General features: G+C 51.4%; 1 protein-coding gene across 12 annotated transcripts in view; it reads right to left on the bottom strand.

Moving 5' to 3' along the window:
- ARFIP2 (ARF interacting protein 2) overlaps positions 1-15,134 on the bottom strand; it is a 286,324-nt gene that overhangs the window by 129,612 nt on the left and 141,578 nt on the right. For all 12 annotated transcript variants that reach the window (XM_085623546.1, XM_085623544.1, XM_085623542.1 and 9 more), the window contains exon 2: positions 12,539-12,645. In XM_085623546.1, the coding sequence (XP_085479672.1) occupies positions 12,539-12,637 (99 nt within the window). In that variant the 5' untranslated portion in view covers positions 12,638-12,645. The remainder of the gene's footprint in view (positions 1-12,538; positions 12,646-15,134) is intronic.

Genomic DNA, 15,134 nt, shown 5'->3' on the forward strand with positions numbered 1-15,134 from the left:
GTCAAGGAGCCGTACTTGAATTGCGTGTTGACCTCGCTCCTCCATATTCGGGAATACACTGAGCTTGGGCGTTCGCGAGTGAATCGTCGCGAGCCAACACTCGCCACACAGTTTAAAAACGGCAGAACTTCTTAACCGAAACCGTAAGTGCTACGGACACATATTCTTCCGATTTCTTATCCTTTTTGCCAAATAAGCTCAGAAGTTTGTCAGAAGTTTACTACTTCTCCGACTAATTCTCCGACATACAGTGTATTATTATTTTTTTTTTTAAAAACACACACGGAGATCCGTGTGAGCACAACACTCACCAAAGTCAGTCTAAGCCACTTCGAAATAGTCCAAATAACATTTCCCTCGAAGTGAGTTAAATTCAATTCTCTTGAAGTTCAGGTTTACATAGGCCGATGTTCATTTATCGTGGGTTTGATAAGTCCTCAGGGGAATTGATGCCTTGATTCACTTGTCCCCAATCAAGTAAAGTAGTCAATCGTCGCCAGTGATGAAAGTAGGCTCTTCACGCATTAAATGATGTTAATCAGATGTTTAATCAGTAGTAAAGATGGAAAGGCATCAACGGTCTCTGTTCATCACGACCTCCTGCTCCAGTCTGAACCTTCCCCCACTAACATTCTATATGACATCTCCATATTCTAGATTTAACAATCTAACTAGATTACAACACAAACATACCCGGTGGGGGTGTCTGGAATCAGTCTAGACACCAATCCCACAGTCTATGTTGTCTAAACGTGCAGATCTTATATAGGTTTATAGGAACTACACGACAGTCCTGCCAAAGTCCTGGATTTTAGAGCCAAAAGCTTTGAGTGAGAAAATCTTGAAAATACAAGTCGTTGAATTCCTCATATCAATAGGGTCAACCTGTGGCCTATGCCCACTCGCTCTATGTTCGGTCTAAGTCACTTTTTCGAGCTTGAAATCCTCCAGTGAGGCAAGGCTGGGCATCTCACTGGGAGCGGGCTCCACAAGGCTGGTTACTCCCTGCGCTCAGCAGAAGCATTGTTTATTGAAGCTTAATTCAACCATGTCCGCCCAGTAGAATAAGGAACAACTAATCCAAACTTAGTTCAACAAAATGAACCTGGATGGATTCGAACCCCAACTTTCACACAATGCAAAGTCTCTCAGATTCGCCCTGCGCACCAATCTCACCCCCAAGGATCACATCACCAAGAACCCTAACAATACCCGATACCAGTTTTCTCTACTAAAGTGAAACGTTCCTTCCAGAAAACCTCTTCAGAAATGTGATCGAAGCCCTTGTTCTCTTCTCTCGCATCTGGATCAGGGCAATGCCCTGCTGCTAAGCCTCCACAACTGCTTCCCGTACGAGCATCCCACATGCACCAGGACACCTCTGAAAGGGCCAGAAGAAACATGACTAAATCACCTCGATTCTAGTGGAACTCTGCTGCTGCGTATGCCAGGACACATTATCCTTCAAAACCAGCAGCACCATCTACAAAGCCATCACAACAGGCTCTGCTTCTATGGGGCTGTTGAGCGAACTAAGTGCAAGGGTCTTGGTAATGGACTGACTTCCCCATATCCATCAGGACAGGGCCACCCTGCTTTAATTTAGGAAATGTATAAAAGGACTCGGTTTAAAGGAACACGAGGTCCTGGGAATATGACCTATGCCATTTCCTGTCTGGCTGGCAGGTTGTGGGTTTACAGTGTGCAGGTTCTGGTGTGACCCAAGGGTTGCTTTTTGACTTATCATCTAGGCTTTAATTATAAGAGGTTGAGTAAGATATTGGACTTTAAATGAAGAATGATGCAACTTCTTTAGCACCCTTATTGAGTCTGGCAGGTGGTAATACGATAAAAGGTGGATACATCTTTCCTATTTCAGAAGGTATGCTCGGGGGTAAACAGAGACCACAGCCTTTATGACCATTTTAATTTGGCGACTGGTCTAGTTGAAAGATCTGGAAGCATGATGGAAAATTCAAGAGCAAAATTATACATCTAAATCATGAATTTGATACTTAAGGCAGTCTCTATAAAAAGATGGTGGCTTCTCTATCCTATGCAAAAAAACACATTTGTGTGTCCTGTTACTACAGAGACATGCCAGCTTCACCAGTGACACAGTTCACTTCTACAGCGCAAGTACCTAGGCCTTGTGGACTTCAAGGCACATGTTACTTGTGACTTATTAAAGTTAGAATATACATTTTTGACATGCATGAAAGCTTACTTCTGACATGGGCAGCTGCAGCTGGGTCTAAAGCCACCCAGAGCTGAAGGGGCAATCATGGTGCTATGTTTTTAGAGTTACCCACGTGGGTGGTGTAAGTGCACTGTGAAGCCCATGTGTGACATCTGAACTATATATGACCCATTCAGTTTCTGTGACACTGCAGTGTGTCTTACCTAAACGTCAAATATGCCAATTCTTTACCATATGTAGCGCACATATGGGAGGTGGTAAGGAGCCCATCAGAGTCGAGTGCAAAAATGCCAGCAGATCCTGTTAAAAACTGGGTGAACCTTGCGAAAAGATGCAGCTCAATTATTTTGGTGTTTGGTCATTTTTTAGGTCGAGCAAAGACTTCATGTAGGGGATTTCGAAAACTAACCTAAGAAGCGCACACGCGCGTGCGTGTGCTTCTTGTTTTGGCCCACGCTACTGGCCTTTGCGTGCGCCTTTTTAACAAAGACAGCACGCAATTGGCCAAAGGCGGGCGCATTGCTCCGCCCATGGCCTATTGGTGTTGGTTACCCGCACGGCCGGCATGTGGTTTCAATTATCATGCCCAGACACGGGCGCGATAATTGAAACCAGATGTCTCGCTGTGGCGCGCACGCGCTCCGAATCTTAGGCAGTTGCGACCACCGGCATTCCCCCTTACCTCCGAATTTTTCTGATTAGCCAACCTGTAGAAAATCCGCAGAGGTTGTTAACTGGCATATTTAATTTTCTAACTGTCACTACGGCTGGTCACAGCTACGCCTAATACGTTATAGTGAGATTAATGTCTTTCTTTGTAGAAAACGAGCGATACGTGGTTAAATTGTAAAAGCTTCCCTTTTGCTCAAGCGACTTTATTTAATAGCGACAGCAGCAAAAATGTTCGGAAACGGCATGGTTTTGATAGTGAAGCGTTGGAAAAAGTGAAAACTGGCTAAAAGTGTGCATGGACTGAAGAAATGATTTATATCAGACAAGAGTGCGCGTGTGCTTTAGTGCGGGGGCGACCTCTACTGAATTGTAATTGGATTTATACAGCGCTTACTGAGGCGTCGAAGCGCTTTACGGCGAGTATTTGCCGATATCATTTGATAACCACGACTGTTCTTGATTATTGCTTCCCAGTCTGGATGCAGCGGTTATGTGTGCAGCCAGATATGGCCAGCTGTAACGTCGAGCTGATCGGCGATGTATGTGTATTGTGTTGTGGATATCCTGACTTTTTTCCGTACAAAGCCTCCATTGGTCTTCAGTAGTGCTCACCAGGGCTTTCATTGGTCAGGAAGTGCTACGTTAAAGCTAGACCATGATTGGTGGGGCAGCATGCAAGGAACGTCTGTTATTTATCTGGACTTGCTGCTCGCAGGGCTGTGTCTGACCTGGGTGGTTGTAGGCGGAGCTTGGTACTGATTGGCTAGTATTTCCTGCCCTGCAGCAGCCTGTGCTGTAATTGGACATGGCTTGCTAGGCCGGGGGTATTCTTTAGACCCCCTTCGCTCCCTGTCTCAGTTGTCAGCGTTTTGCGCCTCTGCAGCAGTCGGTTTACCTCTGCCTCCGTGTCCTCCACTCTCCAGCACCATGTCGCGGCCTCTGACTGACCAAGAGAAGCGCAAGCAGATCAGCGTGCGCGGCCTGGCAGGTGTGGAGAACGTGACAGACCTGAAGAAGAACTTCAACCGGCACCTGCATTTCACCTTTGTGAAGGACCGCAATGTAGCCACCCCCGCGACTATTACTTCACCCTAGCCCACACTGTGCACGATCACCTGGTAGGGAGGCGGATCCGCACCCAGCAGTACTACTATGAGGAAGAGCCCACGGTAAGAGCCTTGAGAAGTGGAGAGTTAAGAGACCAGCTTTTGTAGACCGCACCCCGTCTTGGCACATACCTTCTCACAGAGCAGTGCTGGTGCAAGGTAGTCCACCAGGAAAGGTGCAGTGGCGAATTATTGAAGAGTCTGGCTAAAACCCAGTAGCCGTCATCCCACTTCGTCCAAGGAGGAACATACAACAGTTACCCGCAGTAAAGTATTGAATGCCCCCCGCAAACTATACACCCCTGTTTTCAAGTGGAGGCTGGAGGGCATTTTACTCACCCTAGAGACTATTTACTGCTCTGATCTCTATCGTTGAGCCACCAGAGCACTAAACCCTCTCTCTGGTTAAACCATTCATTCCTTCTTTACCCACTGGAGAAGCTCGAGGCAGGGGCCCCCAACCCTTAAATGGGGCTCCCCTTGAGCCTTAGGAATATTCGTAAGATATGAGAGACTAGGGGCTCCCTTGCCCCCCATTTACGTTTTTGAAGGGGGAGGCATCCTTTATTTTACACGACTGGCTTGAGGGCTCCCTGGCTTGGCAATGAGCTTCACACCAACTAGTACCATCATGATACAAGATTCACAGAAGAAGGTAATGAAGGGGGCATACTGTAAGAGCAGGTAAGGCAAAGTCACCTAAGCTGGAGGATAGGTCGCTGTGCGATTTCATCAACATCCCAGCACCACTCTCACGGGAGCCTGAGGGGGCATCTATTTTGCTCCGCTTGTCAAAGTACAACTCATGCACGTTGTCAAAAATGAGCAAGTATGCATTCGCGTATACAAATGAGATTTAACACCATATAGTCAGATCCCCCTGCCCACAGTGGCGTCAGAGACCCCTGCCCACAGTGGTGTCGGAGAACCCTGCCCACAGTGGCGTCGGAGACCCCTGCCCACAGTGGCGTTGGAGACCCCTGCCCACAGTGGCGTTGGAGACCCCTGCCCACAATGGTGTCAGAGACCCCTGCTCACAGTGGCGTCAGAGACCCCTGATTACAGTGGCGTCAGAGACCCCCTGCTCACAGTGGCGTCAGAGACCCCTATTCACAGTGGCATCGGAGACCCCCTGCTCACAGTGGCGGCAGAGACCACTGCTCACATTGGCGGCAGGGACCCCTGCTTACAGTGGCGTCAGAGACCCCTGCTTACAGTGGCGTCAGAGACCCCTGCTCACAGTGGCGTCAGAGACCCCTGCTCACAGTGGCGTCAGAGACCCCTGCTCACAGTGGCGTCAGAGACCCCTGCTCACAGTGGCGTCGGAGACCCTTGCTCACAGTGGCGTCGGAGACCCGTGCTCACAGCGGCATCGGAGACCCGTGCAAACGGTGGCGTCGGAGACCCCTGCTCACAGCAGCGTCGAAGACCCGTGCTCACGGTGGCGTCAGAGACCCCTGCTCACGGCGGCGTCGGAGACCCGTGCTCACAGCAGCGTCGGAGACCCGTGCTCACAGCGGTGGAGACCCCTGCTCACGGCGGCGGGGAGCCCTGCTCACAGCAGCGGCGGCGGAGACCCCTGCTCACAGTGGCGGCAGAGACCACTGCTCACAGTGGCGGCAGAGACCCCTGCTCACAGTGGCGGCAGAGACCCCTGCTCACAGTGGCATCGGAGACCCCTGCTCACAGTGGCGTCGGAGACCCCTGCTCACAGTGGTGTCGGAGACCCCTGCTCACAGTGGTGTCGGAGACCCCTGCTCACAGTGGTGTCGGAGACCCCTGCTCACAGTGGTGTCGGAGACCCCTGCTCACAGTGGTGCATCTCCCACTGAGCTACAAACAACTGGATTGTAATTTGTAATCTGTGCATTACCCAAGGATGTCTACACAAATATATTAACTCAGTGCTCCACCTTACACGAAGTAGAAATTCTGTCTCAGTCAAGTTACACGCCCAGTTGTGGAGTAGGCACCTCAATGCCCTATGTTAGTTTAGGATTTGAAATTGGTGACCAGAGGTTTCACGCATGCATCTCTCCAGCAAACACCTGGATTATCTTACTTGATGCATATGTGAGCAGCAGGTGCATTAACCTGCTAGGGCATTTGAAAATGCAGTCTTTTGTTACTAAGGCTGGACAGATTTACTACGACGTTTCACTCGGAGTCAGACTATAGGGGCAGATGTGCCCAATGAAGAGGGTGACCAGATTCTCAAAACAAAAAACGGGGACAGGTCATAGACATAGAAGTAGTACTACGGTTTGCAGTAACCATCGACATAAAAGTAGGACTATTTGACAGCTGTCATAGACATAGAAAAAGGACTACAATTACAGCTCCCTCCACAGACCGAGATGAAGCATTACAGACAACAAATCCGCTGTCTTTTATTGACAACCCTCTCCTTCACACAGCAGCATTAGTACTTTTTATTACATTTACACTTTTAAGGACTATAGCATATATTTGCCAAAAATCAATAAAACATCACAGGCTAGCAAACGCCAGATTTACTAGCTTTATCAATGCTCGTTTCTATAGCTGCACGTCAGCACCACATAAAGTACAACGCACCACATAAAGTACAACTCACCAATGTTGCTTAGATGCTCATGACAGAAAAGCATGGGAGGTAAACTGCGGAATGCTAAATTGCCAATTGGCAGCCATGGACCAATGTACAAAAAAAAACTTCTCTCCAGGTATTACTGCCTTAGGGTCTTAAGGGTGGCAAAGGTTGGCCGACCACACAGTCCTCCCACATTTGCGTGGTCACTGCTGGGATGTCATGTTACCTTACTGGGGTATGTATAGTGCACTCTAGCCATTGGTATCATCTCATAGTGCAATAGTGTGAAGACCTGAGCAAAAAGCTCGAGCAGCACTGCTCGCCTCTCCCACAGGCGTTAACCCTGCTCCTTTAAGTCCTTTCCAGCTAAACAGTTTGCCGTGATCTGAAAGGTCAGTCAAAAGGTCAAGTCATAGCTTTGATATGGAGAACACAAAGCATGCATCAATTGGTTATGAATAAAACATGCAATGAGCAATGCATTAATCCTTGCACGGTATGCATAAGGGCTACTGAAAAGTTTGTATGACTATGAATACAAGCTACAGGATGAAGAAATATTGTTTCATCCAAAGTAGAAACTTTGGCTGGCACGATGACGTAGGTGGCGCTGCGTGTAAAATGTCTCTCTTCAAAGGATTTCTCTTCTTGCTACAGTGCTCACCTCAGTGACGACACATGCCGTAAACAGTGCAAAGAGAGCATGCGTGCGCATGCTCAACTGGAACAATGAAAATCAGGGACATTTCTGTGTTTAACTGGGACACTGTTTGAAAACAGGGACATTTGAGTCACTTGGAAAAAAGTGTCGGGACACGGGGACACTTCCCCAAAAACGGGGACCGTCCTGGGAAAACGGGGACGTCTGGTCACCCTACCAATGAATGACAGATACTGACAGACCAGGGAATGGCCACCAGGGAATGGCCGTCAGGGACTCCTGGGCTTCTCCCCAAGACTCCACCACCGCCCAAGGGGCTGTTCCCAGGGTACATTATTCTCATTCCCGCACTCTGTTTAACGGGACTATCAGGGGCGGGGACAAGCTTAGACACAGGATCTGATCAACAGAAACACAGATTCACAGTAGACTTCAATTCCTATTTCTGTCTGGTATCTCAGCCCTATTTATCCCAAATCTTCGTCTGCGGTGTCCTTCCCGTTTCCCCCCCCCCCACGGCCCCATTAACTAAGCAGATGCTAAGAGACGAAAAGTGCTTTTGCACATGAACATTTTCATGTAAATAACCGGGATACTTTCTTCGACCTCTTGCCGAGGAGTGAGCGCCATCTCCCCTTTAACAGTGAAAGGATACTCTGAAAGTGCATCAGTGACAGCAGGGTCACCAGGATCACAGGCAGGGTCGGCGGAGGCAACACAGGCAGAGTCGGCGGCAACACAGGCAGGGTCGGCGGCAACAAAGGCAGGGTCGGCGGAGGCAACACAGGCAGGGTCGGTGGAGGCAACACAGGCAGGGTCGGCGGAGGCAACACAGGCAGGGTCGGCGGAGGCAACACAGGCAGGGTCGGCGGAGGCAACACAGGCAGGGTCGGCGGAGGCAACACAGGCAGGGTCGGCAGAGGCAACACAGGCAGGGTCGGCAGAGGCAACACAGGCAGGGTCGGCAGAGGCAACACAGGCAGGGTCGGCAGAGGCAACACAGGCAGGGTCGGCAGAGGCAACACAGGCAGGGTCGGCAGAGGCAACACAGGCAGAGGCAACACAGGCAGGGTCGGCAGAGGCAACACAGGCAGGGTCGGCAGAGGCAACACAGGCAGGGTCGGCAGAGGCAACACAGGCAGGGTCGGCGGCAACACAGGCAGGGTCGGCGGCAACAAAGACAGGGTCGGCGGCAACAAAGGCAGGGTCGGCGGCAACAAAGGCAGGGTCGGCGGCAACAAAGGCAGGGTCGGCGCCAACACAGGCAGGGTCGGCGCCAACACAGGCAGGGTCGGCGCCAACACAGGCAGGGTCGGCGCCAACACAGGCAGGCTTGCCAAGTATCACGCATCAGGCGTGACGCTAACGCATTTCAGTGTGGTGTTTCCGCATCACTGCCCTGAAATGCATTGTCACACATTTTTGCCTGGTCGGCAGCAGACTTCACTTGCCAGCACTGGTTTCATAACAGTTAAAAATCACGCAGTGCCGTGCTACAATGTTACGATCTGTCCTCTGCTGTCTGGAGGCCCGGGCGGGGCCTGCCCTCAGCAGAGTTGTTGCGCTACAGACTTTGTGGCGCCGTGGTGGGGGGATGTGACCTCAGAGGTCGTTCAGAAGCGGCGGGGCTGGGGTCGGAAAATTATCTAAAAATGAAGATCCGGCAAGTCGACTGGGTCATTTGACGACCACCACCGGTGAACTGAACGGACCATAGATAGTCACAGGTCTGTCCTCTGACCTGCGCAGCTACCATCTCTGCGGTGCAAGCGGGTGGCATAAGTCTCGGCTGCGCTTGCTTTGAAGTTCAGGGATCAAGAAGTCACTGAGTGCGGTGCAGCTGCAGCACTCCCCCGACCTCGCTGCTCAAACCGCAGTGTGGTGCTGGTGACATGCCGTGCTGGACATCAGGACAGGGCACAGCCTTCCAGCAGCTGCTCACTGCCATCACAGCCGGTAATAAATCAATGATAAATAATGCGGGAATATGAGATGCTGCCCGCACTCGATCCCAGGCCAACCAGCACCGGCTGAGAGTGACTCAGTATAAGGTAGGCCATTGTTACTACAGTCAGTTAGTGACGTCTTCACTAAACAATATGCATAATCTGACTCTCACTCTGCTGCTAAATCTGGTTTATAAATTATAAATATTAATTATAACATTTTAGCGCGTGGTCAATCAGTTGCCTGCCCACAACTGAAGTGTAGTTTTCAAGGACGGGGCGCTGCGTGACAAAGCCGTTTTGAGCCGGTCAGGTGTGTGACTCTCTCTGGTGGTGGGCCGTCCGATTCAAAATAAACATTACTTTCAGATCCATGGCCAGCGGCGTCACTTAAGTCAGCAGAGCCTTGTGTAGCTCTCTGTGACAGCCTGCTAGTGGTGTGCTCTGAGGGCCGGGCAGGTGGCGTTGCGCCGTGCCTGGCGCGGCGGACCGCTCAGGGTATAATCATTTATTCTTATGGTGAGTCAGTCGAGTACTTCTCCTTTTTGAAATAATTACAGCACCCTTACTCCCGGCTGTAACCTGTGTGTCAGCCAGAGGCTTGCCAATCAATGATGTCTGGTGCCGATCTCCGGCGTTCGCTTATCAGCTGTGTTCATGGAGACTGTTAATTTGAATTTTTGCAGCTCATCTGTGCTGCGGGGCAGGTAGTTGTGTGCCGGCCGGGGTTGCCGAATTAGGATAACCATGATTTTAATTAGGGTTGAAGGTAGTTTTTCAAAATAATACACTACAGTACCCTTGGCTGTTGGCTGTGACTGACTGTGTGTGCCTGTCAGCCTGAGGCCTGCTCAGTGCCTGACTGACTGCGGCGGCGTCCGCGAGTCAGCTGACTGCGTTAACACTCTTCATTTTAGTGCCCTTCCATTTCTGTAGCTTTGCAGCAGTTTGATCTGCTTAAAATGGGGATAATTCATGATATTTATATGTTTCCTTCCACTTTGATGCTTGATTTTGCTCGGGAGAATTGTCACTCAGTCGTTAAAATGTCACTCATAATTACACTGAAATTATAAAAATGTCACGCATACAAATGTGAAACCTTGGCAGCCATGCACAGGCAGGGTCGGCGGTACAAAAGGGGGTGGTGATGGACTGAGCATCAGAACCAATCAAACACTCACACCCAGTCAACAGATCTGGGTTTGATCCATCACCGTTCTTTAGCCCACTCTGCCACCCCAGTTCAGACATGGCCATATGCAAATCAGTCTGACCCTGTGCCTCATGGGAACAGTCCAGCCCGAACTGCCAAGCCATGTCTTCCCTGGACCGGAAACAAGCTTCCTAGGACCGGTTTCTGGCATTTCAGCCGTCTTCAGCCAGGCTTGCTTGAATCCAGTGGCAAAGTGAGCAAGGGACTCACGTCTGAGCATACCCTGCCAACTTATGGCGAACAAAGCGGTACAAAAGGGGGTGGTGATGGACTGAGCATCAGAACCAATCAAACACTCACACCTAGTCAACAGATCTGGGTTTGATCCATCACCGTTCTTTAGCCCACTCTGCCACCCCAGTTCAGACATGGCCATATGCAAATCAGTCTGACCCTGTGCCTCATGGGAACAGTCCAGCCCGAACTGCCAAGCCATGTCTTCCCTGGACCGGAAACAAGCTTCCTAGGACCGGTTTCTGGCATTTCAGCCGTCTTCAGCCAGGCTTGCTTGAATCCAGTGGCAAAGTGAGCAAGGGACTCAACGTCTGAGCATACCCTGCCAACTTATGGCGAACAAAGCGGTACAAAAGGGGGTGGTGATGGACTGAGCATCAGAACCAATCAAACACTCACACCCAGTCAACAGATCTGGGTTTGATCCATCACCGTTCTTTAGCCCACTCTGCCACCCCAGTTCAGACATGGCCATATGCAAATCAGTCTGACCCTGTGCCTCATGGGAAGAGTCCAGCCCGAACTGCCAAGCCATGTCTTCCCTGGACCGGAAACAAGCTTCCTAGGAAAAATGTCACTCATACATATGTGAAACCTTGGCAGCCATGCACAGGCAGGGTCGGCGGCAACACAGGCAGGATTGGCGGCAACAGAACGTGGCAACACAGGCCGGGGCAGCGGGAACACAGGCCGGGGCAGCAGGAACACAGGCCGGGGCAGCGGGAACACAGGCCGGGGCAGCGGGAACACAGGCCGGGGCAGCGGGAACACAGGCCGGGGCAGCGGGAACACAGGCCGGGGCAGCGGGAACACAGGCCGGGGCAGCGGGAACACAGGCCGGGGCAGCGGGAACACAGGCCGGGGCAGCGGGAACACAGGCCGGGGCAGCGGGAACACAGGCCGGGGCAGCGGGAACACAGGCCGGGGCAGCGGGTACACAGGCCGGGGCAGCGGGGACACAGGCCGGGGCAGCGGGGACACAGGCCGGGGCAGCGGGGACACAGGCCGGGGCAGCGGAGACACAGGCCGGGGCAGCGGAAACACAGGCCGGGGCAGCGGAAACACAGGCCGGGGCAGCGGAAACACAGGCCGGGGCAGCGGAAACACAGGCCGGGGCAGCGGAAACACAGGCCGGGGCAGCGGAAACACAGGCCGGGGCAGCGGAAACACAGGCCGGGGCAGCGGAAACACAGGCCGGGGCAGCGGAAACACAGGCCGGGCAGCAGAAACACAGGCCGGGCAGCCACTCAATCACCATGGAGGAGACGATTTCTCACAGAGGGGAATCAAGGGGCGGTCAGACTTTCGTTGAGCTTCAGTCATCTTGCATTTGGACAGCGCTAATGTTCTAGTCACCGGCATCCCAACTCCATCCTGACCTCCAAATTTATGCAGATCTTATAAAAGGGTGGAGATATTGGGTCACACGTGGTAAGTGGGTATTTTGCTCCCTGAGCCAATCAGCCGGTGTAAGAAAAACACTGAAAGACAAACCATCTCCAACAACATCACGGCCTATGTAAGGCTCATACCCTCCACCCTACAATCCAGGAAGGAGGTGACGAGTCATATCTTTAAGGTCCAGTCAGGACCGCCCAACACTCCCCACTCCCAAGATCAGATGATACTATGCTTACAGCACAATCTGAATTGCAACAATTTCGGAAACAGCTAAAAACTTGGCTCTTCGCAAGCTCCTTATCACACTAGGCCTTCTTCTGGGCTTGTCCGACGCTAGCGACAAGACACCTTCAGGCATTTACGCACTCTATACGTCTTTATCTTACTGACTGTACTGTCTATAGTACTGAACACACTCTAGTATCCTTGCCTCTCTGTATAGCAAGCCCCCCTTTGCTCTCCAGCTAGTTTTCACTCCATTCACACACACATCTGGTTTACACGTATTACTCCACCTTCCCACTCTGTACCTGTTCGAGGCTGTCATCTTCCTGCAGGCTCCCGGTGTCTCCATTGCCATTGATGGGAATTTCCATGGTGGCGGCTTTGCTCATCATGCCGTCCGTCATGGTGAGTCCTGCAGAAGAAAGAAACACGTGGTGAGAAGCTGGAGGAGCCTGGAGGGCTTCAGTGTCACAGAAACTGCTGCAAGGGCCCATTTGATGCAAACTATTGAGTGTGTGTGGAAGGACCGAGGAAGACGATCAGTGAAAGAACCACAACATGGGCCGCAGCAGAAGGTGACCTGGTTATGGATCAGCCCAACACTAGCCGGAGGATGCACCGCCAAGGATCAAGAGTCTCTAGCACTCTGCTGTTGGATCCTATGCTCTCTCCCATGCTCTCGTTTTATATGAGATGCACCTCTGGAGCCAAGAGTTCTCCTTAACCTTGGAAAGAAAATAAGCAGCAAACTCCGGGGGGCAAACAACATAATTTGCACCAATCAACAAATTTGTAGTTTTTGTTTTGCACTGGTCACCATTATTGTTCCTTTTGCACCTGTCGGCTGGTGCAAAGTTTATGCAGTAAGCCCCAGGAATCATAGGGGTTCAGGGGCTAGGCAGAGGCTGTCCACAGATACGGCATGAAGCTATCACACCCTCTGGGCATGGGTTTAGAGAGTGATGGCGAGGAGTTGGCTGCAGGGACGTACATTTCTCCTCCCCAGCACCGTTTGTGGACTTCTGAAGACAATGATAAGGGAATTAGTCAGAGCAAACTGCGAAACCAAGGTTACAACAAAACATGAATGATGGCATAAAACGATCAACTATATAACAGGCGAATACACTTTATCATATTGGGAAAGGCAGGGGGGTCTTCAGTATCTCTGGTGGGTTGTGGGAGGCAGAATGTCTGGGTTTAGCTCAACCCTTGTCCCTGAGGGCTGGTCCGCCAAAACAGAGCTGAGCCAATCGTCCCATGCACTGCCCTTTTCCCTCCTTAATGTAGTTTTAATAAAAACAAAATTACTAAATGCAGAAGAACCGGGCACATTGAACCCAAGAAGGTACTATTCTGATGTGACTGCACTGAGCTGAGCTACCGTTTGCATGTGTCACTGCCGACCTGCAACCTCTGCAGCATACCAGGGCATCTTAATCAACACTTCTGGGGGTGCTCACCCCCTCCCCCGCCCTCTTATCCGTTGTTCGTAAACTCAGACGAAGGCAGTGTTACTAACTTAACAAGCACCGGCATAGCCTTTGGGACCTTATAAGTGTTTAGCCATGCAGCACATTTTCCTTGGTGTTGTGCAGCCAGGAATTGAAGAGCTACCAAGTGAGTACTTAAATTGAGGTACTCAGAACCCCCGCGGTACAGCCTCTCACCCATCTCAAGTGGGGCGCGACCCCCCTGCCAATAGAGACTTCGAGCGGGCAACACTCCCCACCACTCGCCTGTACCCGTCTCTAAGATGGCCACCATGCCAACAAATTGGCTCCAAAAAAATAAATGCTCTACTTCTAACTCAACTATGCCAAAGATCCTTGTGTAGACAGCCAGACCTGTCCCTGATGCGGCGCAACCCCCCCCCCCCCCCCCCCCGCACGCTGAGGCCGACCTCTCCTCTCCTGAGGTGCTGTATTCTCCAGTGCCAACCACAAGATGGCCGCCTAGGGCATCGAACCCCAACCTGACAACCAAAACCTCCACCACTGAGTGGCAAACTCTCACCACGGATGTGAGCTCTACACTGTAAACTGCCTGAACCCGAATTTAGCAGGTCTAACGTGACCCCCCTGCACGTAGAGACCGACCTCCCCTCACCCCAGGTGCTGCACCACACAAACAAGATGGTTGCCCGGGGCTCCGAACCCATCCAGACAACGAAAGCTCCACCGGTGAGTCACAAACTCCTACTATAGCTGTGACCACAATGCTCCTGCCGCTACTTTGAGAACCATCCCAATAGGAAGAGTGCAGAGATTCCGAGCACACCTGTGACCACCACTAATTTGCGCCTGACCTTAAGAGGGTCGCCCGAGGCCTTAACTCGCCCAAATACTCTCCCGGTGAGTCATCAAGTCTCAGAATAGTTTCCTCTGCTCCTTAATATTGCCTCACCTTGACCCTTCGACCACTCCACCTTACCAGCCCCTTCCAATGCGCCTGACCCGAAGATGGACGACCAAGGCACATAGCTTACACCAATTAACTCCCCACATAAGCAATTTTTTGGACTTTCTCCTCACAGTGGTGACCCCGCAATCTCCACCACCCGCACCCAATTCCACTGCACCCCCCGAGTCTGCTCTCATTACCTGGCCCAAGAATAACAACGTGAATCTCGGCATTCTCATACTACCCTCCGAGGACAGCTCTGGAAACACTTTTCCACCTTCCCTTACGGAGCCTGCCGCCCGTCCCACCCACACATAAGGCCTTCCGCCACGCCTGCCCACACCATCCCCTCCTATGCGAACCACTTAATACCGCACGGCCCGATCTCCTTCTAGATCAGTTTCCTGCCTAACCTCTCATCCAAAGCGCAAAAGAACTTTAAGCAAAAACTGATCAAACAGCATCCCGAATCACTATTCGCAGACATCTACCACTGCT

Source organism: Triturus cristatus, chromosome 8 (genome assembly GCF_964204655.1).
Source record: "Triturus cristatus chromosome 8, aTriCri1.1, whole genome shotgun sequence".
In the NCBI taxonomy this organism is placed as follows: Eukaryota; Metazoa; Chordata; class Amphibia; order Caudata; family Salamandridae; genus Triturus; species Triturus cristatus.